General features: G+C 37.9%; 1 protein-coding gene across 1 annotated transcript in view; it reads left to right on the top strand.

Annotated features, from left to right (window-relative positions):
• Positions 1–1335: 1335 nt before the first annotated feature.
• KDM5A (lysine demethylase 5A) overlaps positions 1336–26580 on the top strand; it is a 93698-nt gene continuing 68453 nt past the window's right edge. Inside the window, exons 1-6 of the mRNA XM_042991539.1 lie at positions 1336–1947; positions 4451–4528; positions 5621–5743; positions 16193–16363; positions 18339–18473; positions 26050–26155. Of these exons, the coding sequence (XP_042847473.1) occupies positions 1783–1947; positions 4451–4528; positions 5621–5743; positions 16193–16363; positions 18339–18473; positions 26050–26155 (778 nt within the window). The 5' untranslated portion in view covers positions 1336–1782. The remainder of the gene's footprint in view (positions 1948–4450; positions 4529–5620; positions 5744–16192; positions 16364–18338; positions 18474–26049; positions 26156–26580) is intronic.

Raw genomic sequence — 26580 nt, forward strand, 5'->3', positions numbered from 1 at the left:
GCTTTCCAGAGGAAGTCATATTTAAACTGATATATGAAAGATGAGTAGGTCAGAAAGGGGATATATGAAACTGTGGGGTGGGGTCAGGAGAGTACAAACATGTTCCAGACAGAGGAAACATTATCTGTGGAGGCTCAGAGATGAGAGAAGGCACAGTGCATTAAAGCCACCACAAAGCTTGGGAGTAAGGTGGCAAATAAGAAAGGAGTTTGGAATCGTTGAGTTTGGAGATGAGGGGACAAGGTGTATTCTGGATTTTAGACAAAGCAATCTGACAACTGAATGGAATGGGATTTGAGAGGGGGGTAAGAACTGAGCTATCATAGTTCAGGTGAGAGAGAACTTAAGATAGTGATACGTGAGGATGAAGATACATGGGTGAATTTAAGATTTTTAGGTGAATCTCTAGACAGACTTGACACCCAATAGTACATAGTAAGGGAGGAGTTAAGGATTAGCTCTAGATTTCCGGCTCAGGCAACTGAGTAGGTGAAGTCATTCACGGAAACAGGAAACACTGAAAAAACAGTAGGTACTTGAATTGACGACGTGGGGTTGTCTCGCAGGTAGCTAGATGTATTGGTTTCGAAATCAAGAGAAAAACCTTGTCTGAAAATACAGTTTTGGGAGTTATCAACCGCAGTTGGTAATTCAGGTCCTGGGGTAGCCAAGATTGCACAGGGAGTATGAAAAAAAGCCCTGGAAAGGAAGTCTTCCTTACAATAAATATTTAATACTCGAACTACCTTTTCAGTTTCTTCTTTAGTTCTTTCTACGTTATTTTCCACAATTTGGAGTAAGTGGAGATGTACACTGGCACAGAAATTTTTGACAAGCAGGATCAGAAGGTTTGCCATAGTCTTTACAGCGTATTGAGAAAAGTTTACGAAGCGTGTGGTAGTAAAGTGCTTGCTGTTGAGATGACTTGGGGTTGTCAATTGCTGGAAAAGGAAGGTCAAGAGCGGTGGCTTCCACGAAAAGCAATTCCTAGACGGTGACTAAGGCCGGCTGGCAGGATTTGGGGGACAGATTCGATCCGAACCTGTTGTCACGGAGATGAGGCGGCTATGGAGTGGCCAAGGGAGATTATTTGGAAGAGATACTAACAGTCAAAATACTAAAGAAAGAGCCAGATGCTGAAAAAGCTGATTATGTGGAAAAAGACAGGTACGTTAAAACAAGCCGCGATGCCAGGACAGCCAGATAGGCTCGCGGAAAGCAGGTCGAGTTTGTTTCCGTGTCATTTATACACAAAGGGGAACAGAATCCTCCTCACCGGAAGCAGAACCTCTGCCCTCTGGGGCATTACACATTCCTCCGCGCCGGAAGAGTGCGCCCCTCCTGAGCCCTGACTGCTTTCTCCCCGCCAGTATCTTTCCTGAGGTGAGCTCGCGCGACCTCAGGGGTGTGCCGCTGAAAGTCGTCGGACAGCGCGGAACTTCCGCAGACAAGGAACTACACCGGATTGCCGGCAAAGTGAGGAAGAAGAAGGGCGAAACGACGAGGCATCGCGTTGCTGCGGAGGGATTCTGTTTCTGTGGTGGCGGAGGGATTTGACAGTACATTAACTTCCGGAAAAGTCCTGACCCAGAGAGGAAAAACCCCGAAGGAAACAATAACAAACGAGAAGAGGAAGCGACTGTGGGGTTCCTGTGTTGAGCGGTTCTTGCCCGAGAAGATGAGCTTCGGCCCCTGTCAGGAGACGTGAGAGAGTTCGGTGGGCTTCAGTGAGCCTTTCTCCACCTGTTCCCCCACGGGGACCCCCCCACCCCCGGTATTGCCATGGCAGGCGTGGGGCCGGGGGGCTACGCGGCGGAGTTCGTGCCCCCACCGGAGTGCCCAGTCTTTGAGCCCAGCTGGGAGGAGTTCACAGACCCGCTCAGCTTTATCGGCCGCATCCGGCCTCTGGCCGAGAAAACCGGCATCTGCAAAATCCGACCGCCCAAGGTACCGGAGTCCGAGGAGAAAGGGAAGGGAGAGTGCTTTAGCTTTACTTTTTCAGTCCTTCTGTCCTTTCATACTTACTGTCTCTCATTTCTCAACAGCTAGAAGCTAAGTTTGTGGATGTTCTTGCCTTGGTTTCTTTTGCAGTTTTAACGTAGGAAGGTCTGAGCCTGCGAGTGGTGTCCCAGGGGCCTTTCCGCCTAGAACTTGGGAACTGGTACTTTTCTTGTTTGACTGTAGGCAGGGGTAACAAAAGACTTCAGGCCTTTCGTTGGTCAGGAAGGTGTTTGAAGTTTATGACATGGCATGTCTTATCCTCATGTACTGTACTCTCTTCTTATGGTGCTATAGTAAAAATTGCCCTTGAATTGGTTATTTCTTTAACCAAGTCCTATTAATGCTTAACTTATTAAATATTCGGAGGCCTCATCTCAAGGCTAAGGTTTCTTAAACGGTAATCTGAGATGTAGTTGTCCCCTAGGATGATATTACCAAACAAGAGCCCTAGACTCTGTTGCCGCACTGAAAAAGTCTTCCCAGGGGAGGAGAAGGAGCAGCATTTATTACAGAATTTTGAGGTTTAAGAGGAATTGGTCAGTAATAGATGTGGAAGAAAACGTTGGATCTTTTGACATAGGAACCAAGGTTCAAAGATTTATCTTTGCAGTTACTGCAAATAACTGTTTGCCTATAGTTTTTTTTATAATTCTCAATCTTTAAAGTAAAGAAAGCAGGTACTCCCCTTTGGGGGGAATTAGTGCCCCAAGAGGTTGAGTGATTTGCTCAAGGTCAAAAGATTTTTTTTCTTTACCCATAAGACCAACGTTTTCCAAATGATGTTCTTGGTCCACCTGCGCCAGGCTCAACCAGATGCTTGTTAAACTGCACATCTCTAGGCCTCATTCCCAGACTAGAATCAGTTTCTGGATGTGGAAGTTCTAGAACGTGTTTTTCTAGCAAGTCCTCTAGCAACTTAATGCACATTTAAATTTGAACTGTTGCCTTCGGTGCTTCTTAAAGGGACACTTTATGTTTTGTCTACTAGTTATAAGAATAAAAGATGAAGTACTTTTATGCGTGTTGCATTTGAAAAGTGTCTGTTCTCACCACAGACTACCACAGTAGTGTGTGCACCATAGAGAATAAAGAGTTTAAGATGGGGGGGGGGGGAGGAGGAGGAGGAGGGATTTAGATAATAAACCTACAGATTATTTCACTTAATATTCTTTGAAGCCCTAGGAGGTAAATAACGTCTTGTTTTATAGATGAGACAGGTCTGAATAAGTTACATAACTTATTAAATATATGATCTTGGGCGTGTGGCAAAATAGCTTTTGAACCTAGATCAGTCTGATTCTGAAACCCAGACATGCTACTAAACCTGTTTATGCTTAATGAATTTGATTAAGGTTTATAGACTATCAATCACAAGCAAAGGATTAAAAGCTATTGCTATGATCAATGATGGGCATTACCATCCTCCAGAAACTTCATTTAACTGTTTACCTATCAAAATTACCTAATACTAGCAAAACTTTAAGCACTGAAATTTTTCTCAAACAACCATATTTTCATCAACTTTGTTGCCATTTATGAATTAGAAATTGTATTCAGGGTTCCTTTAGGTAAAAAAAAAAAATACATGTTTTTTATTACTAAAAAAAAAAGAAATAATATATCATCTGTTTGTATGTCGTATTATTACTAAAAATAAAATCTTGTTTGCAAGCAGAATTTAATTTCAATATTGGTGGATTTCTTTAGCTTCCAAGGTAAGAAAAAAATACTTGACTACTTCTCATATTTTTAAGTAGATTTACTCTTATTTAGGCCAAATCAAAGTATTTTTTCTAGAACCCTGCTCAAATTGTGCTATCTCATTTCAGTTACACCACAACTCCAATCAGGAATTGTGCTTGTTCTGTGGATTTGCTTACTTTTTTTTTTTTTTTTTTTTTAATATTTGGGTGCCGAGAAACCAGGCTTTGAACAAAACATTTATGTAACATAACATAGACTGTAAAGTGCTGTGTCACATTACACATGAATAAAAAAAAGATATCCAATTATATAAGTACTTTAAAATTGATTTTTAATCTTTTATTTTACCCTTTTTAGTTTCTTTCAAATTCTGTTTTCTTTTTAATTTGGTAAATTTAGATGTTTATTAGACACTGTGTTGTGATACATGAGCTCACTGCATTCCACTTGAGTAATTGGGGAAAGCATAATATTGGATTATAGAGTGGGATTGTTGAAATTTGAGGAGGGTTTATAGATAAAGTAATTTTAAAATTAGAATATGATAGATAAGTGATTGAAGGTAAGTAATATTAAAATTATATCACCTAAAGAATGTTACTCTTTCTATTTCTACAGTGAAAAAGACTTAAAGTTGACCTGCTGTCATCATGATTTGTGGCTACTCATCCTTTAAATTAAGGGAATAAATAATAGATTCTTTCTTTATATATCAGTATGTTTAAAAAAAAATCTTTGTCTTTAGGATTGGCAACCTCCATTTGCATGTGAAGTAAAAAGCTTTCGTTTCACTCCCAGAGTCCAGCGCCTGAATGAACTTGAGGTGGGTGTTGTGTCACCATTTCTGCCTCCTGATTCATTGTTTATGTCAGGGCTCCAGTAGAGAACTTTGAGAAGCTTATGTACCAGGGCTCAGAATTAATGTTAATTGAGATTGAATGGAAGGAAGTTTCTGATAAAAACACATCATAAAAAGTAGTTGTTACAGTTTTTCCACTTAAATGGGATTATGGGAAGCTATTTTTTTTTTTTTTTTTATTACAGGAAACTGTGTTTTTCATAGTGGAAATATCCAGTACTTACCTGCAGAGACCTGGAATTCTCAAGTTCTGTTTCCTTTGGCACTTACTATTCTATGAAAATTTTATGTTAATGTTGGAAGATTCTGTTTCTTGAGGTCTTTGGAAAGTAGGTTTTAAAATTTTATCAAAGGTTTTCAAAGGTTATATTTGGCTTTAACAGAACTTTTCCAGGACTCTTAATCTGATTTATTAAGATTTCCCTTTAAATATTATTTGTCTCTTTTATGTTTTCTAAATTGAAGTCTATTTAAATATTATTGTTTTTCCTGTCTGCTGGATTATCAGAAGCTACTTCGGTGTGGTAGAAAACTGTTTCAGAGTACAAAAGAGAATTCTTGAATGAGGTTTAATATGTCATAGTAAGGTGTTTTTTTCCCTTGATGTTCCTGAAACATTTATTTTCTGAGATTTTAATACTTTTTTTCCCTTTAAGTTTCTTGTAATTAGATACTTGATGAAGGATCTTAATATCAGTGGGGTAGAAAGTTAGTGTACCTGAGGTATATATAGTTTATACAGATGAAATGATAGAATGCTTAGAATAATCCGATTTACTACATTTTCTGCTTAGCTTAGTTAAGCCAACTCTTAGAAAGAAATTTCTTTGGTTGATAAAATATGAGAGCATTTCTCATAATTAGAGTGACTTTTTTGCCTTAGTGAATAAAGTTTATTAGTATTATTTTCTCTCTTTATTATTGTCTTATTTTACAGGGTTGGACTAAGCGATACGAATTTCTTTAGAGAGATGAGTACCTTTGTTAAGTAAAGCTCATTTATTCTCAACCATAACTTAATTCCTATTTCTGGTTTCTGTTTTTTAATAATCTTAGGCAATGACCAGAGTGAGACTGGACTTCTTGGATCAGTTAGCAAAATTTTGGGAGCTCCAAGGATCTACCTTGAAGATTCCAGTGGTGGAGAGAAAAATCCTGGATCTGTACGCTTTGAGCAAGGTGAGGCTTGTACTTGGTTTAGAAATTGGAGCAGAGCCTAGTGAATCTGTGAAATTAGAAATTTCCAATAAACTTTATGGAAAACATTGTTTCCTATGTGGGATTTGACAATGAAATGCAAGCATGAATAAATGTAAATGACCGATTCTGAAGTTACCTTTAAAATTATTTCATAATTTGTTATGAGATTTAACATATTTAATGATTCATACTAGTAGACTCTGATAAACATTATACAAAAGAAATGATGCCAGTCTATTAATAGTATCTTGTGTTGAGGGTATGATGTCTTATGTTGAGCTTGCCATTTTTATTCTACTTCTGAATTGAAAATTTGTTAAAGAGATTCATTTGCTCACCATCCTTGAGTGTGGTACATATCAATTGTATTAATACCTATAAGTAGTGTTAACTGAAGCCAGCATTATCCAGAATGAATAAGAGCTTGAAAACTTAAGAGTTTAGACTGATTTTTACCTAAACTTATGTTAATTTTGTAACATTATATTTCCTAATGTGAAAAGAACTAACTGACCTGCAAGAGCATTTGAATTACCTTGAAAACCTGTTTTGTTAATATAATAAAATGTATGATTGTTCTGACTTGTGAGTAAAGACAGCTTGATTATCTGAGGAATTTTGCAAAACATCTATTTTTGAGTGGTCTTTCATGTCTTTGATGTACTGTGTTGAAATAAAAAGTTATTCAAGTTACAGAGTTAATTTTGGAGATTTCACTATCAAGGAAAAATGAGACAAACATACTTAAATTATTTTTTGTGGGCATCTGGGTGGCTCAGTCAGTTAAGTGTCTGACTCTTGATTTCAGCTCAGGTCACGATCTCAAGGTTCATGAGATGCAACCCTGGGTCAGGCTCTGCACTGACAGCAGCATGGAGCCTGCTTGGGATTCTTTCTCTCTGTGCTCTTCCCCTGCTTATGCTCACTCTTTTCTCTCACAATAAATAAACATCAAAAAAAAAAATTATTTTTTGTAACACATTTTTTTAAGGCAACAAATTTATGATTTTTTGAGAGAGGGAGAGAGAGAGTGTCCATGCACACACTTGAGGGAGGGGCGGAGGGAGAGGGAGAAGGGGAGAGTGAGAGAAAGAGAGAATCTTAAGTGGGTTCTACTCTTATTGCAGAGCCTGACACAGGTCTTGATCCCAGGACCTCAGGATCACTACCTGAGCCTAAATCAGGAGTTGGACATTCAACCAACTGAGCCACCTGTAATGCACCCTGAGCACCCTGTAATGCATTTTAAATTTAGTGTCAGGTTAGAATGCTCTAAAAATTCTGGGATGTGTAGTCTTATGCTAAAATATGGTTATAGGCTTCTTTCATCTGATAAAGTTTAGTACTGATATCAATAATTGAACACCATCCTGAGAATTATCTAGTATAGTTGTATGAAAATTGATGATACCAAAGAGCAAAGTATATGTGAATATGAGGGATGAGTTTGTGTCTTGTAGGGAACCATTAGGATAAAAATTTAGTTTTAAGGGTGTGCCTGGGTGGCTCAGTCAGTTAAGCATCTGACTTCGGCTCGGGTCATGATCTCATGGTTTGTGAGTTCAAGCCCCGTGTCAGGCTCTGTGCTGACTGCTCGGAGCCTGGAGCTTGCTTCGGATTCTGTGTCTTCCTTTCTCTCTACCTCTCCTGCTCCTGCTCTGTCTCTCTCACTCTCTCTCGAAAATAAATAAACAAAAGTCTTTATTAAAAAATTTTAAGAATTTTTTTTCTTTTTTACATTTTTATTCAGTGAAAGCTTAATTATTAAGTTTTGCTATGTGATGCTGTTTAAAGTTCTGAATATGTTTGGTTCAATTTAGATTAAAGAAATTTTCAAAAATTAATCATTAATAACAATAGGGTTGTGGTAATTTTTGGCTAAAACTCCATGTACCTTGGTTTTATGGAATTTGCTAGAATAAGTATTTTATATAAGCAGATAATCTATCAAATTGAAGTTGTTCCTGTTTCAGTAATTTTCCAATTAAAAGATAAATACCTAAAATAAATAAACATTAAAAAAAAGGAGTAGATAAAAAACACTTGGAGGATACTTGGGTGTCTCAGTTGGTTTAGTGTCTGACTCTTGATTTCAGCTCACGTCATGATCTCATGGTTCATGGGTTTGAGCTCCGCATTGGGCTCCCATGCTGGCAGCAGGGAGCCTCCTTGGGATTCTCTCTCTCTCTGTCTCTCTTTCTCTCTTTCTCCTGTCTCCTTCCTTTCCTTTCTCCCCCCCCCCACCCCCCCGCTTGCGCATGCAAGTGTGCTCTTTCTCAAATAAGAAAAAAAAATTAACATTATTCTGATGGTAAATTAGATTGCATTCTTGGTTTTACTGAATTGTAGCATTTCAAAAGTAAAAAGGGGCTTTAGAGGTAACCTAGCCTGAACACCTAGTTGTTCACAGTTCTGTATTGTATTTGTCATCTTGCCAGTTTAACTCCATCTTGAGAAACCCAGTTTCTTTTTGTGCAAAGAGAAAAACTAGTAAAATATACCTCATTTAAATACTTAAGAGAATATGTTGAAAATATATTGTGATGAAAGGTTAAGTTTGATTGTCCTGGTGTTTATTGTAGTCTCGTCTTTTAAGTACCCATGGACATCTTTTTCCCCTAATCTTTGGGAGTGCTTATAAACCCAAGATGTAAAACTAAGAGGTAGATCTAAGTTTTGATTCGTAGTTGTTTTGTTTGCAGGGTATAATACTTTGTTTCCGGTATAATACTTTGTTTCCTAAATGTCACCTAAATGGTGAGCTTGCTGCTTCTCACCACATGAACTTTTTTTCTTTATGTTGGGGGATAACTTAGAGTGCAATGCACAAATCTTAAATGGACAGTTGGATCAATCTTTTTATTTTTTTTTTTTGGATCAATCTTTATATATGTATACACTAATGTAACCACCACCCAGATCAGGGTATAGAACATTTACAGGCTCTAGCAGGCTCCTTTGTCTCCCTTGTGGTCAGTACTTCTCCCCAGAGGTAATCACTATTCTGACTTCTGTCATTGGGTGAATATTTCATTACCATGACATTTTACTTTGTAGCAAGGAGCTCAGGGTGAAAACTACAGAAAATATGTGAGAGTTTATATATATGAGAGTTCTGATATGTTTAGGTTGTTAGGTATGCCCTTTACTTAAAAAGAGAAAAGATTATAATTGGCTGACAGCTGGTGAGCATCTCTGGAATTTGTGTTATTACAGACATGATTTTGAAACACTTTAATTCCCACTACTTTATAATGGGAAGCAAATTTTCAGTCTCAGTCATTAAATTGTCAATTTGATGGTTTCCTGTGTTGATTAAATCATTTGTCTTCCTGGGTATTATTTTTTATTATAAAAAGTATTGCTTAGAATGTCTATAATTTAAAGGAGTTTGACATTAACAATTACTGTTTATAATCAGTGCAGCAAGGAACATTCATTCTAGCCCTTAAAATTTTTTTGTCAATGTAATACTTTTTAAAATATAAGGCTTAAAATGAAAACCAACATTCTTCCTTCTCCACCTCTCCACTCCCATTCCCACTCCTCAGAGCTAATCATGTTCAATTCTTTTAGCCATTTATTTTTATATTTATTTTTTTAACATTTATTCATTTTTGAGAGACAGAGAGACAGTGTGAGTGGGGAGGGGCAGAGAAAGAGGGAGACACAGAATCCAAAGCAGGATCCAGGCTTTGAGCTGTCAGCACAGAGCCCGATGTGGGGCTTGAACTCACAGACCACGAGATTATGACCTGAGCTGAAGTCGAACGCTTAACTGACTGAGCCACCCCTAGCAATTTCTGATTTTGATTTTTGTATTTCAAGTAATATACTCATGCTAGTTCATTTTTCAGTTTTAAATATTATACACTGTATTTCTACCATTAAAGATGGAGAAAGGGTGTAGGAAACCTAAATCCTTACATAATTCCCCTCTTCCATTCTAGTGTAGTTAGATCAATTTTTTATTAATCAAACATTTTTACTCTAACTGTAAATACAAATATTATTTGTACCTGAGCCTTATAGTGTGCCATGATTGCTTCCTTATACCAATTTTTATTTTCCTTGGGGTTAATAATCCTCCTTGTTTTCATTTTGTAATATTTCTTTGTAACCATCAAAAATTTGTTTTCAGATTTTCCAGCAACAGTTTAAATCTCTCTATATGCTTCACCTGTCAGGTAATCTATCAGTCTCACTTTGATCTTGGAGCCACTCCTCTGGAGTTCTGTTTTCTGCTTCAATCCAGACCGCTTGTTTTTTAAGGTTAGCTGTCAGCTTAGAACTTCCTTTCACTGTTATCATTCTGGGGATTCCCTTTGCCTCTCTCCTTGTTTCAAATCTTCCTATTACTTGGTTCACTCCTATTTTGATGAAGCATTTCTTCTGTTAGTTTCATGAACAAGAAGGTAAATGGAATGTAAATTTTTTGCCTGTCTAAAAATGGTCTACTCTTACGCTTTAGTAGTAGTTTGGTGGGGTTTAAAAGTCTAGGTTGTAAATTGTTTTCCTTTAGCGTTTTGAAACTTTACTCCATGATCTTTCAGCTTCCAGTGTTGCTTTTGAGAAGAATGATGCTGTATTAGTTCTTGTTCCTTCCTATGTGGCTTTCTTTTTCTTGAAGACATAGAACATAATCTTTATTCCTAGTGCCTTGAGATTTCACAGTGGTATATGCATTAGTATGTGTTTATCTTCATTATATACATACGTGTTTGTTTCCTTTAAAGTTTTGCTTTTAATCACCTTTTTAAACACTTAACAGATGGACATCCATTCCTTGATTTTTGGTCTTTGTTCATCTATCATTCTTAACAGTGAGAGTCCAGAACCTTTCACACTAATTGTAAAGTCCCGCTAAGCATTCAATAATGAACAAAGCTGTTTACATTTACTTTTTATTTTTGTCTAAGTCTTTATTAAGTTTATCGTAAGTAGGATCATCATAAGGGAATTTATGAATCATTCCAGTCAATGATTCTAAGACTTTCATCCTTTTGCTGTCTTTCTCAGTGGCATAACTGTGGAGGAGACATTGCCAAGCAAAAGCAACACTTTGGTAGCACTCCGTCTCAGAGCTGATTTTTAACTCCATGTAATGTGCCATATTGTCTTCCTTCATTTATACCTACACTATTGCTTTCTTCATAGCCTTTCTAAAACCCTCCTCCAGGAAACCTCTTCTGAAGAGAGAATGTCCACTTCCTCATTTAATACCTGTTTTTTTAATTTTAGTTTTTTTAAGTTTATTTTGAGGGAGAGAAAGTGTGCGCCAGTGTTGGGGGGGGTGGGGGGGGGAGTCGTAAGCAGACCCTGCACTGTCAGTGTGGAGCTCCCTCCCCTCAGGGCTTGAACCCACAGACAGTGAGATCATGACCTGAGCCGAAATCAAGAGTCCGACACTCAACTAACTGAGCCACCCAGGTGCCCCTCCTCATTTAATATTTTTTATTGCACTTGATAACTTTTCTAATCTGAACTCGTGTCTTTGAGTTTTTGTAACTTTTCTTGTGTTTTTTGTATTTGATAATTCCACTTTTCTCTCTTTTTGAACTTTTATTAGTTGGATGTGAGACTAATAACCTGATGCTAGATTATTAGACTATTAGACTGATCCTATAGTTGGCTTACATATTTCTCTTAGGGTAGAGTCCCTTCTTTTCAAACTCTCTGAAAGTAAATCTCTAGTTTTCTGCTAGGGTTAGAGAGCAATAGTTGCCCGGCTGTGCTGACTGGGAGAGGTCTAATTGCTTTTATACAGGTTTTCAGCCAGTCCTGTTCTCTGTTTTATTGCCATCTCTGATTTTAAAGGTACTGCTGCTTCCATTTCTTAAGCCTTTCCAGGTTCTGTATTGGAAAGCTTCTCCTTGACTTTCTTCTGTTGAAGGTACTTGGTTGGTTTTTGGTTCTGCCTGCTAGGTTTTCACTTCTACATCTGCTTTTTTCTTGGTCCTTTGCCTTTTTGTTCCTTTACTGTCTTTTTAATGGATGCTTGAGAGAGAGCTTTTAAGTAGAACACTACTACTTCATGTCTGTTAAAATTCTCTTGCTAACCAGACTTAGTTTTACACTGGACTGAAACTTTGGCCTTGATTAACATGACTCTTTGGTTAAATTTTGATTAAGGGCTTGTCTCCACTTTGTTCAGTTTAAGTGCATGGCATCTTTTGTAGGGCATGGCTCATAAGTGATATTTTTCTAGTGATAGTGGTGTGATATATTTCATGGCAAAATGTTTGGAGTAAATGGTTTATATTTTGAAATCATACATGATAATTCTTGAATCTGTCAGCTGAAGAAAACCAAGTGTAAAGTTTTGTGTGTTTTGATAGTATCGGGCCTTGTTAGATTGTTAGAGTGTTGTATGCATGATGCCAAAGTCATAGTTTTGATTTCTTTGTGAGATAGTTTTATCTTATTTCTTGGCTGTACTCTGTGCTGTTATTTTCACAGCTGCATGCCGGTAATCATCTTAAAACTGGGTGGGAAAGCATGACTGGATCCATGAAGATATATCATTACTAATGGAAATTGAGCTTGAAGTGCTTTGAATATAGAGTATTGTGTAATGTAATGGTGATAATTGTATAATAAAGATTACTAAGAGAGCTTCTGTTTCCTTTCTAACTTCTCCCCACTTGCTTCAGCCACAGTGGCTTCCTTATTGCTCCTCAAACACTTGAGGCATGATTCTAACATGGGGCCCTTCCTCTTACTGTTCCCTGTGTATCTGTTTGGGTAACTGCCTCATCTTGAAGGAGTCTTTCCTCACATTTCACCTTTGTAATGAAGTTTTTTGTGACTGTTTAATACTTCAGTTAACCTTCGCTCTGCTACGTGTGAGGCCTTTTAACTGGTTTTTAAAATTTCTTCCACAGGATTTATTACTTTCAAATTTACATATTATGTGTATTGCCTGTTTTTCACCCTAAAATGTAAGCACCACGAAGGTAAAGATCTTTGTTTTATTCACAGATGTGTCTCAAGCACCTAGAACAGTAGCTGACAGTATAGAAGCACTGGAAAATATGAATGAAAGGCATTCTGCTTCATCTGCTTACTTCCAGACAGCCCTCTAAAACACCTTCATTGTGTCTTCCTCTACACTACAAAATTGGAAAAATAAACTTTCTTCTCTTTATAATTTTTCCCTGGTTAGCCTCAGAGGGGGCTTCTCTGAGGGTGTGATAAAAACAGCTAAGGAATTAGAGATGTGTTCAGCTCTTGTGCATGTGAACTTATGTGTTTTCTACCAAGCTTTCACATACTTCTGTAGAGGGAAATTTTGCTTTGGTATAAGTTCATCTTCGTCTATCATAGCGTTGTAGAGCACAAGCACTGAAAACATTTGCTTATTTATAGCACGCATACTTCCTGCCCACACACGTAGATATTATAATACTGCTCACATTGATACAGTGCTTATTTTGTCCTGGTTTTTCATGTTTTATTTAGTTTGTCTTCACAACTGCCTCATAATAAAGTGTGGGTGCTGTTAAATTATTAATATTTTAATAATAGTGAATACTCCAAGACACATTGTATAAGTTGCCCAAGGTCATACAATTATTAAGTAGTAGAGCTGGGATTTGAACTTTGGAAATCTGGCTCCAGAGTCCATGTTCTTAGCCTTTTACAAAAAGTTGTGGTAAAATCTGTGTAACATAAAAGTTACCATTTTTTAAGGGTACAGTGGCATTAAGTACATTCACAATATACAACCATCACTGTTCTTCGTTTCCAGAACTTCCACTCTTCCTTCAGACCTCTTTTCTACTTCCCCTCTCTATAGATTTGCTTATTCTAGGTGTTTCATATAAGTGGAATCATAAAATATTCATTTTTTTGTGTTTGGCTTATTTTACTTAACATAATGTTTTCAGGGTTCATCATGTCACGTGTATTAATTTTATTCCTTTTTAAGGCTGAATAATATTCCATTGTATGTATATCACATTTGGTTTATTCATCTCCTGATGGACCTTTGGATTGTTTCTACCTTTTGACTATTGTGAATAATGTTGCTGTGAACATTGGTTTGCAGGTATCTGTTTAAATCCCTGTTTTCAGTTCTTTTGGGTGCAATTGTTGGATCATATGGTAATTCTATGTTTAGCTTGTTTCTTAACTTTTTTTTTTTTTAAAGTAAGCTCTGTGCTCAATGTGGGGCTCAAACTCATGGCCCTGAGATCAAGAGTCTCCTGCTCCACCGACTGAGCCAGCCAGGCACCCCTCTCTTAACTTTTTTTTTTGATACAGAGAAATACAGTAGTATGTACTCAAAGAGGAAAATTTTTTTTTTTTTGAGTTAAATGATTATGTCACAGTCCTTTTTATTCTGTTGTTAGTCAACTGAAGACTGTCTGAGACATACAGTATCAACTTCTGGAAGACAGGGAACCTTGATACATGTGTATTCTATATAGTGTCTTTTTGAAAAAATGTTTATTCATTTTTAAGAGAGAGAGTGTGAAGAGGGGAGGGGCACAGAGAGAGGTTGGACAACGGTCTGAAGTGGGCTCTGTGCTGACAGCAGCGAGCCTGATGTGGGGCTCCAACTCACGAGCCACAAGATCATGACCTGAGCTGAAGTTGGATGCTCAACTGACTGAGCCACCCCAGTGCCCCTATTTGGTGCCTCATTTGATGGGAGCATTCAGCCACATTGGCCAGTTTATCTCATCTTTTCCTACATTAATACATTCTATGGTATGTTCTCTAGTAAGTCTGCTACTGTAATCTGATTTTTCTCCATCATTCCTTCATAAACTTCCATGTAAAACTTCTCCTTTTGAAAAAGTATAGCCTTTTCCAAAATATCCTCTGAATCCATTGTTTGCTTGACATTTTTCTTTTGTTTCCTCTTTCTTTCTTTCCTCTCTTTTGGGGTAGGAGGGACAGAGGGAGAGGGAGAATCCCAAACAGGCTCCATGTCCCACGTGGGGCTTGATCTCATGACCTTGAGATCATGACCTGAGCCAAAATCAAGAGTTGGATGCTCAACTGACTAAGCCATTCAGGTGCCCCTGTTTGCTTGACGTTTTTGTTAAATTCTGTAAGGTATTTAGTACATTTTCTAATTCATGATTTATGTTCATTTTGTGTCCTATATAACTTAATTTATAGCTTAATTTATCCTTTTTTTTCTTAACATTTACTTATTTTTTTTTTAATTTTTTTTTCAACGTTTTTTTTTTTAATTTATTTTTGGGACAGAGAGAGACAGAGCATGAACGGGGGAGGGGCAGAGAGAGAGGGAGACACAGAATCGGAAACAGGCTCCAGGCTCCGAGCCATCAGCCCAGAGCCTGACGCGGGGCTCGAACTCACGGACCGCGAGATCGTGACCTGGCTGAAGTCGGACGCTTAACCGACTGCGCCACCCAGGCGCCCCTAACATTTACTTATTTTTGAGAGACACAGAGTATAAGCAGGGGAGAGGCAGAGAGAGAGGGAGACACAGAATCTGAAGCAGGCTCCAGGCTCCAAGCTGTCAACACAGAGCCCGACGCGGGGCTCAAACTCACAGACCGCGAGATCATGACCTGAGCCAAAGTCAGATGCTCAACCGACTGAGCCACCCAGGCGCCCTTAACTTAATTTATTCTTTTTTTTTTTTTTTTTAATATTTATTTACTTTTGAGAGAGACAGAGAGCATAAGAGGCAGAGGGGAAGAGAGAGAAGGAGACACAGAATCCGAAGCAGACTGTCAGCACAGAGCCCGATGTGGGGCTTGAACTCACGGAGTGCAAGATCATGACCTGACCCAAAGTCAGTGGCCTAACTGACTGAACCACCCAGGCGCCCCTTAATTTATTCTTTAAAAAAATTTTGTTTTTAATGTTTATTTTTTAGAGAGGAGAGAGAGGGAGAGACAGAGCGCAAGCAGGGGAGGGGCAAAGAGAGAGAGAGAGAGAGAGACACAGAACCGAATCAGGCTCCAAGCTCTGAACGTCAGCACAGAGCCTGAGGTGGGGCTTGAACCCATGAACCGTGAGATCATGACGTGAGCCGAAGTCAGACACTTAACCAACTGAGCCACCCAGGCGCCCTTTAACTTAACATTTATTCTTACGTTCATTTTTGGTCTGTTTTTAATTCATATTTTATATTTTGAGTTCCTTGTGGATATTGAGTACATAAACCTGTTTAGTTTTCTCAAGGTATGTAACGTACAAAGTGTAAATCATGAAATGTTTTTGAGTGCCTAGTTCATGGAAAATAGACACAACATTAAAACTTCAAAAAATCATTGTCTTTATTTCATACTTTAAGTGTTGACAAGTTACAATTTTATGGGTATTGTGGAAAGGAAATTAGAAATGTAAGCTCAGAATAATTTTTGTATTTAGCAGACAGATATAGAGTCAGAATACATGAATCTGTGTTTTTTTCTTAAATAATGTTTACTTTGTTTTCAGATTGTTGCCAGCAAAGGAGGTTTTGAAATGGTCACCAAGGAGAAGAAATGGTCTAAAGTGGGTAGTCGCTTGGGATATCTGCCAGGAAAAGGAACTGGGTCTCTTTTGAAGTCACACTATGAAAGAATTCTCTACCCATATGAGCTTTTCCAATCTGGTGTCAGCCTTATGGTGAGATGCATCATTTTTTTTTTTTTTTTTAGGAGTGGATAAATCCAGTGGGCCAAATTTGAATGTTAGACTGTGTTCACCATAACAAGTTAGCAGTTTACTAAGTATAGGAAGTTAAATTTCTCCTGGTACCAAAATTTGGGATAGCAAGGTGTAGTTTAAAAATTGCGCCTGTTTTTGGTGGTTTACAAGATAAAGGCTAATGGGAATGAAGGCTATTTTCTTATTTATTTAAAATAAATCCTCATGACTTAAGCTTTTTGAAAAATTCCTCTTGGTTTCATGTATTTTTTTTAACAGCTTTATCGAGGTATAATTTGCATACCATAGAATTCAGTCATTGTAGATACTGAATAAATTTAATAAATTACATATTTATGCAGTAATCACCACAATTCAGTTTTAGAATATTTCCATCAGCCCAGAAAGTTCCTTTGTGTTTAATTGTAGTTGGTTCCTATTCCTACCCTCAAACCCAGATAACAGCTGATCTGCTTTCTGGCTCTGTAGTTTTTTGCCTTTGTAGAAATTTCATAAAGATGGAATCATACAATATAATTTTGTGTCTGGCTTCTTTCACTTAGCCTAATGTTGAAGGTTCATCTATGTTTTAGCCTGTATTAGTACTTCATTCTTTTTTATGGCTGACAATATTCCATTGTATGGATATACCATATTTGTTTATCCATCTACCAGTTGGTGGGCAGTTAGATTGTTTCCAGTTTATGGCTATTATGAATAAATGCTATGAATATTCATGTATAAGTCTTTGTGTGGACATATGTTTTCATTTCTCTTGGGTAGATACCTAGGAGTGGAATTGCTGGGTTATATGGTAAGTTTATGTTTAACTTTTTAAGAAACTGCCAAACTGTTTTTCAAAGTGGCTGAACCATTTTACATTCCCACCAGTAATGTAGAGGCCTCCAGTTTCTTCGTCTTTGCCAACACTTGATATTGTCAGTTTTTTTGCTTATAGCCATTCTAGTGGGTGTGTAGTGGTATCTCATTGTGGTTTTAATTTTCATTTCCTTAATGATCAATGGTGTGCATCTTTTCATGTGCATATTAGCATTTGCATATCTTCCTTGATGAAGTGTCTGTTCCGACCTTTTTTTTATTGGGTTGTTTGTCATCTTACACTTCTTTTAAGAGTTTGCTATATAATCTGGATACAAGTCATTTATCAGATATATGATTTTACAAATATATTCTGCTAGTCTGTGGTTTGCCTTTTCATTTTTATAATGGTGTCTGTTTGAAGAGTAGTTTATTGATTTCCCTCCTCCCTGCTTCTATGGATTGTGCTTTTATTGTCCTAAGAAATCTTTTCCTAACCCAAGGCCCCAAAGCTACTTTTTGTTTTCATCTAGAAGTTTTATAGTTTTAACTTTTATATTTAGGTATGAGATCCATTTTCAGGGTGTGTGTGTGTGTGTGTGTGTGTGTGTGTGTGTGTGTAGTATGAAGTAAAAGTGTAAGTTCGTTTGTGGGGGGTTGTTAGGAATATCCAGTTGTACCAGTATCATTTGTTTAAATTTTCCCATTTATCTTGACACCTTTGTTGAAAATCAGTTGACTATAAATGTAGGTTTATTTCTGGTCTCCGTTTTGTTCTTTGATCCATATATTTACCCTGATACTAATACTGTGCTGTCTTGAGTACTATAGCTTTATAGTAAGTTTTGATATCCAGTAGTATAAGTCTTCCAACTTGGTTCTACTTTTTTCAGAATTTCCAAACAATTTGCATTTCCACATAAATTTTAGGACTGACTTCTCAATTTCTACAACAAAAGCCCGCTAGGATTTTGATAGGGATTGTCTTGAATCTGTAGATCAATTGGTGGGTAGAACTATCACCTGCTTTCATGTAATTTTGGGGATTTATTGGAAATTTATTATTTTTCTCCTGATTCTCAAATCTGACTTCTTATCAATGAATCTGCTCTCTTTGTGTGCTCTGATTCTTTAGGGTGTACAAATGCCTAATTTAGATCTAAAGGAAAAAGTAGAGCCTGAGGTTCTTGGCACTGATGTCCAAACTTCCCCAGAGCCAGGCACAAGAGTGAACATTCTGCCGAAAAGAACAAGACGTGTCAAGTCTCAGGTATCAGCTTCCATGGATCATTTTTAACATGCGTTTTAAGTGCATTGACTGCAGAACAGTTACGTGGTTATTGGAGGCAGTCACATACTGTTGTTCTTTAGAACTTGAAGAGGCCTATTTTTCATTTACTTTTACAATAAACAGGGAAGAAATTATAAAATTCAGTTTGATTTGATTTAGCAAGCTTTTTGTTAATTTTGAACAGTTTCTGAGAGGGATGACAAATCAGAGGGTGACTGGGTATTGTAGGGCCAGCGTTATAGACATGCTGATGATCTGTAGTATATTATATTTTCATGGTTAGTAGAAGTGAGAGGAGTAGGAGAGGGTGGTTTTATTTTTCACTCATTCCTTTAAAAGCTAGAGTATGAGCTTGTGTCTGAACCATTCCATTGTTAACTTCTAGAGTGTTCCTGTAGCCTAAAGTAATTTTTTCAGAAAAAAATGCCTTAATTTCCTTTTTGTGTTTCCTTGTCCTCCTTTTCCCATTCCCATTTGTGGCCCTCAAAGTTACATTTTTTAAAGTTGTTGGTAAAGACAGGTCTGTAGGTTGACAGCGAGATGCCCTTATAACTCTTAGATATGTTTCATTTAACCTGTGGTTGGATCAGAAGAGCAGCTTAACTTGATCCTAATCATTGATTTTAATATATCTAAAGAAACATTGTGTTGTAAGAATGGAAATGGTTCCCACTGAAAGTAGGAATGGAGGGGGGTGGGTGGCTGGGTGGGCTGGGTTGCTCAGTAGGCTAAGCATCTGACTCTTGAATTTCCACTCATGTCATGATCTCACAGTTTGTGGAATCAAGCAGCAGATTCTCTTTCTCCTCTCTCTGCTCCTACCCTGCTCATGCACTCTCTCTCTCAGTCAATAAATCAACACTAAAAAAACAAAAGAATGTGGGAATCAGAGAAGGGACTTGGTCTATTCATTATTAATAAGACTTATTGGATCTAGGGTTGTGAGGAGTTCTGTTAGTAGAAAGGAAGGTAGTGATATTTCATCTTGCTTTTCTAGAGCTCAGGGGATATCTGTCTTTCATGCCATGGCAGCTTTCTTTGCTCTGAATTCATGTTCTTTATTTTATATTATTTTATTTATTAAAATTTTTTTTAATGTTTATTATTGAGAGACAGAGAAAGACAGAGGATGAACATGGGAGAGGCAGAGAGATGAGGAGACAGAGAATCGGAAGCAGGCTCCAGGCTCTGAGCTGTCAGCACAGAGCCCGACGTGGGGCTCGAGCTCACAAACTGCGAGATCATGACCTGAGCTGAAGTCAGACACTTAACTGACTGAGCCACCCAGGCGCCTCTCTTTTTTTTTTTTTTTTTTTTTTATGTTTATTTATTTTTGAGAGAGAGAAAGAGAGAGAACAAGTTGGGGAGGGATAGACAGAGAGGGAGACCCAGAATCTGAAGCAGGCTCTAGGCTCCGAGCTGTCAGCACAGAGCCCAATGGCCCAATGTGGGGCTTGAACTCATGAACTGTGAGATCATGACCCAAGCCAAAATTGGACACTTAACTGACTGAGGCACCCAGGCGCCCCTGAATTTATGCTCCTTAAATAATCTCCTTAATAATAATTTAGCTTCTTAAGTACTTTGATAACAGAAAGTAAGTGTCTTGAATGAGGAGTGTGAATTTAATAGAAATTCATTGGAAAGTGAATTATAAGTTATAACATATTCATTAATTAGTGAGTTATCAATATATAATATAAATCAGTAATTCATAATTTAGTTATATTATAATTACATAGTATTTATAACTTACATTTATCATAGTAGGAATTCTTTCTTTAAAAATTTTTATTTAATGTTTATTTATTTTGAGACAGAGAACAAGTAGGGGAGGAGCAGAGAGAGGGGGAGAGAGAATCCCAAGCAGGCTTCGCACTGTCAGGGCAGAGCCTGACACAGGACTCAGATCGTATGATCATGAACTGAGCTGAAATCAAGAGTTGGATGCTTAACTGACTGAGTCACCCACGCGCACATATCAGTAGAAATTCCTAATTATAAACCATTATAAATTGGTAAACTCTGGTTTAGATTTTTATTTCTGTGGTTGATCTCAGAAGTTCTGATCATCTTTGGGTATATAGTGATGATTCTATTTTAAGACCTGAAACAGTTGAAGACTAGTCTCTGACATGATGATTCACTTTTGAAGAGTTGCCCCAAGTGGCCCTGCGCATCTAATCATTGGCCAGCTTGTGATGAAATTTTTTGATGTTCCTTCTGAAACCAGAAAAAGTCCTGCTGCTGATTGCCTGTACATATTATAAGAAAAGGACAACATAGAATGTTTTACCTATTGTAATAATTGTCACTGTAGTCAGATTGATTGATATCAGGTAGAAAGTAGAACTATTTTAGAATTTTTTTCCCCAAAGATCTATTCATTCATTCCCTCATTCATTTTATTCATTCATTCATTCATTCGTGTGTGTGTGTGTGTGTGTGTGTGTGTGTATGTGTATGTATTTATTTAATCTCTACACGCACTGTGGGGCTTGAACTCAACAACCTTGAGATCAAGAATCACATTCTCTTCTGACTGAGCCAGCAAGAATTTCTTGGGGCGCCTTTGTGGCTAAGTTGGTTAAGTGTCCGACTTTGGCTCAGGTCATGATCTCATAGCTTGTGAGTTCGAGCTCTGTGTCAGGCTCTGTGCTGACAGCTCAGAGCCTGGAGCCTGCTTCAGATTCTGTGTCTCCCTTTCTGCCGCACCCCACTCACACTCTGTCTCTCTCTTAAAAATAAACAAACATTAAAAAAAATTTTTCTATAACTCTTGGGCGCCTGGGTGGCTTAGTCAGTTAAGCATCTAACTCTTGATTTTGGCTCAGGATCTCACACTTGGTGAGATATGAGCTGAGAGTGCAGAGCCTGCATGGGTTTCTCTTTCTGTCCCTCCCTGTCTTGGGTATGTGTGCTCCCTCTCTCTCTCTTTTTTTTTTTCTTAAAATAAATAAACATTAAAAAAAGAAAAGAATTTCTTCAACTCTCAATTTATCCCTAATTACTGTATTGCCAAGTCTGCCTCATTCCTAGTCTTCAGTTTCAGAAAGAAAATAAAGGCTTTCTGGTAGAACTCCTTCAACTTCTTGCCCCATACACAGAATTGTTAGTATTCATTCTTAATTTCTGCCAATCTCAGTGGGCAAAGGGTACCTTTGTCTCTAAGGATAATCCTTCCACATCCATCCTTTCTGGCTTCTTTAGTGATTTCAATATTACCAGTTGTGAAATCTTTCTCTCCTACCTTCTCTGTCTGCTTGGATCTTCTTTTACCCCCAGTGTAAACATGTTTATATATCATCTTAAAACAAAAACTCTCTTCCTAGATAGTGCCTTACTCCTTGCCTCTCTAAATGAACTTCATTTTTTTTATATTTAAAAAAATTTTTTTTTAGTATTTATTTCTGAGAGAGAGAGACAGAGCGCATGTAGGGGAGGGGCAGAGAGAGAGGGAGAGAATCTGAAGCAGGCTCCAGGCTCTGAGATGTCAGCACAGAGCCCGACATGGGGCTTAAATTCACAAACCGCAAGATTATGACCTGAGCTGAAGTCGGATGCCCAACTGACAGCCACCCAGGTGCCCCTCTAAGTGAAGTTTCTTGAAAAATAGTCTGTGTTGTCTTGTTTCCTCAGTATCTGTGTAGCTTTTTTACTTTTTTATTTTTTTATTTTTGAGAGAGAAGGAGCATAAGTGGGTTGGGGCGGGGGGGGGAGGCGCAGAGAAAGAGGAGACACAGAATACAACGCAGGTTCCAGGCTCTGAGCTTTCAGCACAGAGCCCAGTGAGGGGCTGGAACTCAGACTGCGAGATCATGACCTGAGCCAAAGTTGGACATTCAGCCAACTGAGCCACCCAGGTGCCTCTTTGCTTAGCTTTTATACTCTGTAATCTGACATTGAGTAAAATCATTTTATTGAAACTGCACTGCCTAAGTTACCACTGAGTTAATAATTGTTAGAAGCTGAGTACATTTTTTTTTAATTTCTTATCCTACTTCATCTCTGGTCACATATACATTTAATATGATTGTTGACTCCTCTCCTTGAAATTTAGTTACCTTGATTTTTCTTTGGCTTTCATGATGCCTCTCTCCTGGTTATTGTCTTCACTCTCTGACCTTTCCTTAGTCATCTTTGTTCTCTTTTCTCATTGCCTTTTACTTGGTGTTTTTAGTCGTTTCCTATCTTTAGTCTCCCTAGCTGTGTATCTACCCTGTGATTTCAGGTACTACCTATACACTCAAGACTCCTAAATGGTCTTTAAAAAAATTTTTTTTAATGTTAATTTATTTACTTCATTATTTATTTATTTATTTTTTAATGTTTACTTTAAAAAAAATTTTTTTTAACATTTATTTTTGAGACAGAGAACATGAACACGGGAGGGTCAGAGAAAGAAGGAGACACAGAACCTGAAACAGGCTCCAGGCTCTGAGCTGTCAGCACAGAGCCCGACGCGGGGCTTGAACCCACGGACCGCGAGATCATGACCTGAGCCAAAGTCGGACGCTTAACCGACTGAGCCACCCAGGCGCCCCAATGTTTACTTTTTTTTTGAGAGAGAGAGAGAGAGAGAGAGAGAGACAGAGAGACAGAGCACAAGTGAGTCAGGGACAGAGAAAGAAGGAGACATAGAATCTGAAGCAGGCCTCAGGCTCTGAGCTGTCAGCACAGAGCCTGGTGCGGGGTTCGAACTCACAGACCGCGAGATCATGACCTTAGCTGAAGTCGGATGCTTAACCGACTGAGCCACCCAGGTGCCCCTATTATTTATTTATTTTTAAATTTACATCCAAGTTAGCGTATAGTGCAATAATGATTTCAGGAGTAGAGTCTGGTGATTCACCCCCTACATATAACACCTAGTGCTTATCCCAACAAGTGCCCTCCTTAATGCCCCTTACCCATTTACCCCATGCCCCCACCCACAACCCCTCCAGCAACCCTGAGTTTGTTCTCTCTGTTTAAGGGTTTCTTATGTTTTATTCCCCTTCCTGTTTTTATATTATTTTTGCTTCCCTTCCCTTATGTTCATCTGTTTTATATCTTAAATTCTTTTTTTAATGTTTTTAAAAAAATTTTTTTAAATGTTTATTTTTCACAGAGAGAAAGAGAGAGAGAGAGAGAGAGAGACAGAGTATGAATGGGGGAGGGGTAGAGAGAGAGAGAGAGGCAGACACAGAATCTGACGCAGGCTCCAGGCTCTGAGCTGTTAGCACAGAGCTCAACATGGGGCTTGAACTCATGAACCTTGAGATCATGACCTGAGCTGAAGTTGGACACTTCACTGACTGAGTCACCCAGGTGCCCTGTTGTATCTTAAATTCTCAATATTTATTTATTTATTTAATTTAATTTTATTTTATTCTATTTCATTTTATTTTTTAAAATTTTTTCTTAAGTTTATTTTGAGAGAGAGACAGAGTGAGCGGGGGAAGGGCAGATAGGGAGAGAGAGAGAGACAATCCCAAGCAGGCTCCACATTGTCAGCACAGAGCCTGCTGTGGGGCTTGAACGCATGAACTGTGAGATCTCTACCTGAGCTGAAATCAAGAGTTGGATGCTTAACTGACTGAGACATCCAGGTGCCCCAAGACTCCTAAATATGTTTTGACACCATGGTTATTTATTTTTGAGAGGGAGAGAGAGACAGAACGCAAGAAGGGGAGGGACAGAGAGAGAGGGAGACAGAGAATCTGAAGCAGGCTCCAGGCTCTGAGCTGTTAGCACTGAGCCCAGAGTGGGGCTTGAGCCCATCAACCACGAGGTCATGACCTGAGCCGAAGTCAGAAGCTTAACTGACTGAGCCACCCAGGCGCCTAACTCTCCTAAATATGTCTTGACACCATGTTTCTTTTCTGTTTACCTGGGATGTGTGTGTGTGTGTAGAATATACGTATACACGTGTACTTCTTGGTGGCCACGGCAGGTATGCTGAATTCAGTACACCTCAAACATTATTACCTTTTCTAAATCCATTTTCCGTTTGTTATTTTCTAGCTCAGTGTCTTTGACAAGCCTTCCATCAGTCTCTTAAACAAGAAACAAGTTATGAAAGTACCCCACTCCCCCTTCTTCTATCACATCACTTGCTTTTCTCTGCTAGAGTTGTTTTTCATCTGCAACCTCATTAGTGAGCTTTTTGAAAGCTCGTTTATACATTCAAGGTTTTACACTGAAGATAAATTACCTTTAATTACATTCAAAACTTTTTTTTTTTTAAGGGAATAAGCTGTTGGGCTATATCTGTATAAATGTGCTTTTTATTTTCTGGAGGTACAATGAAAGTTTATACTTGTATCTCACTGCATCATATCTGATTGCAGAAATTAAAGCATAATTTACAAGGAAAAAAAAGAAAACAGTTTGTGAAGGGTTATCAAATCCTTAGCATATTTATACTTTAGAATGAAGCCCATAATGCCAATATGTCTCATTAGTGACACTAAGTTTGAGCCAATTTCTCCATTATACTTAAATTAGTATAATCAAATCAAAGTTTATGTGTATTAAAATGCCATTTTGGTTGGTTTGGCTCTTATATGATCATAGGTAGTTTGGTTCTTATATGATCATGAGGTACTCTGTATTTTGTCCTGGTTTATTTTTATTCTTACTGACTATATTTTTAGTAAATTTTGGTTATTTATTTAGTGTACATTCAGAGCGTATGGGCCATCTGAATTCAGGATGTAACACTTGTGTCTACCAGGATGCTCTCGTCTTCAAGTACTAGAATGCCAAATGACATCAGTTTAAACATTAACAACACAGTTTTCACATAAGGACACGTTTTTCACATAAGATTTACAGGTATAGGTAGTTCTAGGATTGATGCAGCAACTGCACATTGCCATGAAGGGCCAGGCTCTTTCCATCTTTCTGCCTTGCTTTCTTCAGTGTGTGGGTAATATATTTCTTCCTAATTGCATTGTGGTTGCTGCATAGTCCAGCACCATACTTTCACCAGGTGAATCTCCTAGCAGTATGGAAGGAAGTTGGGACAAAAGGCTTACTCTTCGAGAAGCTTTTTCTTATTAGAAGATGAACATCTTCCCAAAAGACTTCCAGTAGACATTCTTTGTGTCTCATTGGCTAGACCAGGGTAACATTTCTACCTCTGGCTAGGTCATCACTAATAATGAGAAATGGCATGATTGGCTTAGGATAATCATTCATCTCATGGCCTAGGCATACTGCCTTCTGTTCAAAGAAGGATGTCCATTAGCAAGTTAGAAGTGAGGATCTCTGTTGAGTTATTACCAGTATTATATTGGTTATTACCAGTATTATTTGTCTCTGGACAGAACTTAATTGACAACTGTGCTTTTCTTAGAGATAGATTTTCTTTTGTTGAAAGGAAGCTGGGTGTTGCATAGTGCTTGGATGACTGTTCAACTGTTGTAATGAGGCAGTGAGTGGATTTAGAGAGAAGAAATCAGTTAATTTTTTTCTCATTTTGAAGAGGATCTTGAAATTTTTCTTGGTTAGGAAAATAAATATATGAATCAGAATAATTAGATAATACGAGTTTTGTTTATTGTTTTAGTCAGAATCTGGAGAGGTGAATAGAAACACGGAACTGAAGAAACTTCGAATTTTTGGGGCTGGCCCTAAGGTTGTGGGCCTAGCGATGGGAGCAAAAGATAAAGAAGGTAAAATCTGTTATTTGGTCATGAAAAGAAATAAGGTAATAAAAATAATATTTGAATTGCGGTCTGCCTTGGGATTTTCTTGAGTGTAAACTTGCAGTATGGTTTTTAGATCACCCTTTATGGCAGATAATCTTGAATTTAAGGCTTGAGGAACCATATTTTATTGAATTTTTATATTTGAAAGAGATAAATTTTCATTTTTATGTCTGATACGTGACACAGAAATTTATAGTTTCTGAATGCTTTAGTTTATGAGAGAGTGGTGAAATAAATGGTTCTTACTTGGTGATCTAAAGCTTTTAAATTCAGAGACAGGGTTCCGTGACCTTTACTATTGACATGTACTGCGGGGAGTTCATGACTTACATTCTAATTCCAACTTTGTTGTTTTTCCATAATTATCTTGATACATTATGACACTTCAT

Source organism: Panthera tigris, chromosome B4, assembly GCF_018350195.1.
Source record: "Panthera tigris isolate Pti1 chromosome B4, P.tigris_Pti1_mat1.1, whole genome shotgun sequence".
Taxonomy (NCBI): Eukaryota; Metazoa; Chordata; class Mammalia; order Carnivora; family Felidae; genus Panthera; species Panthera tigris.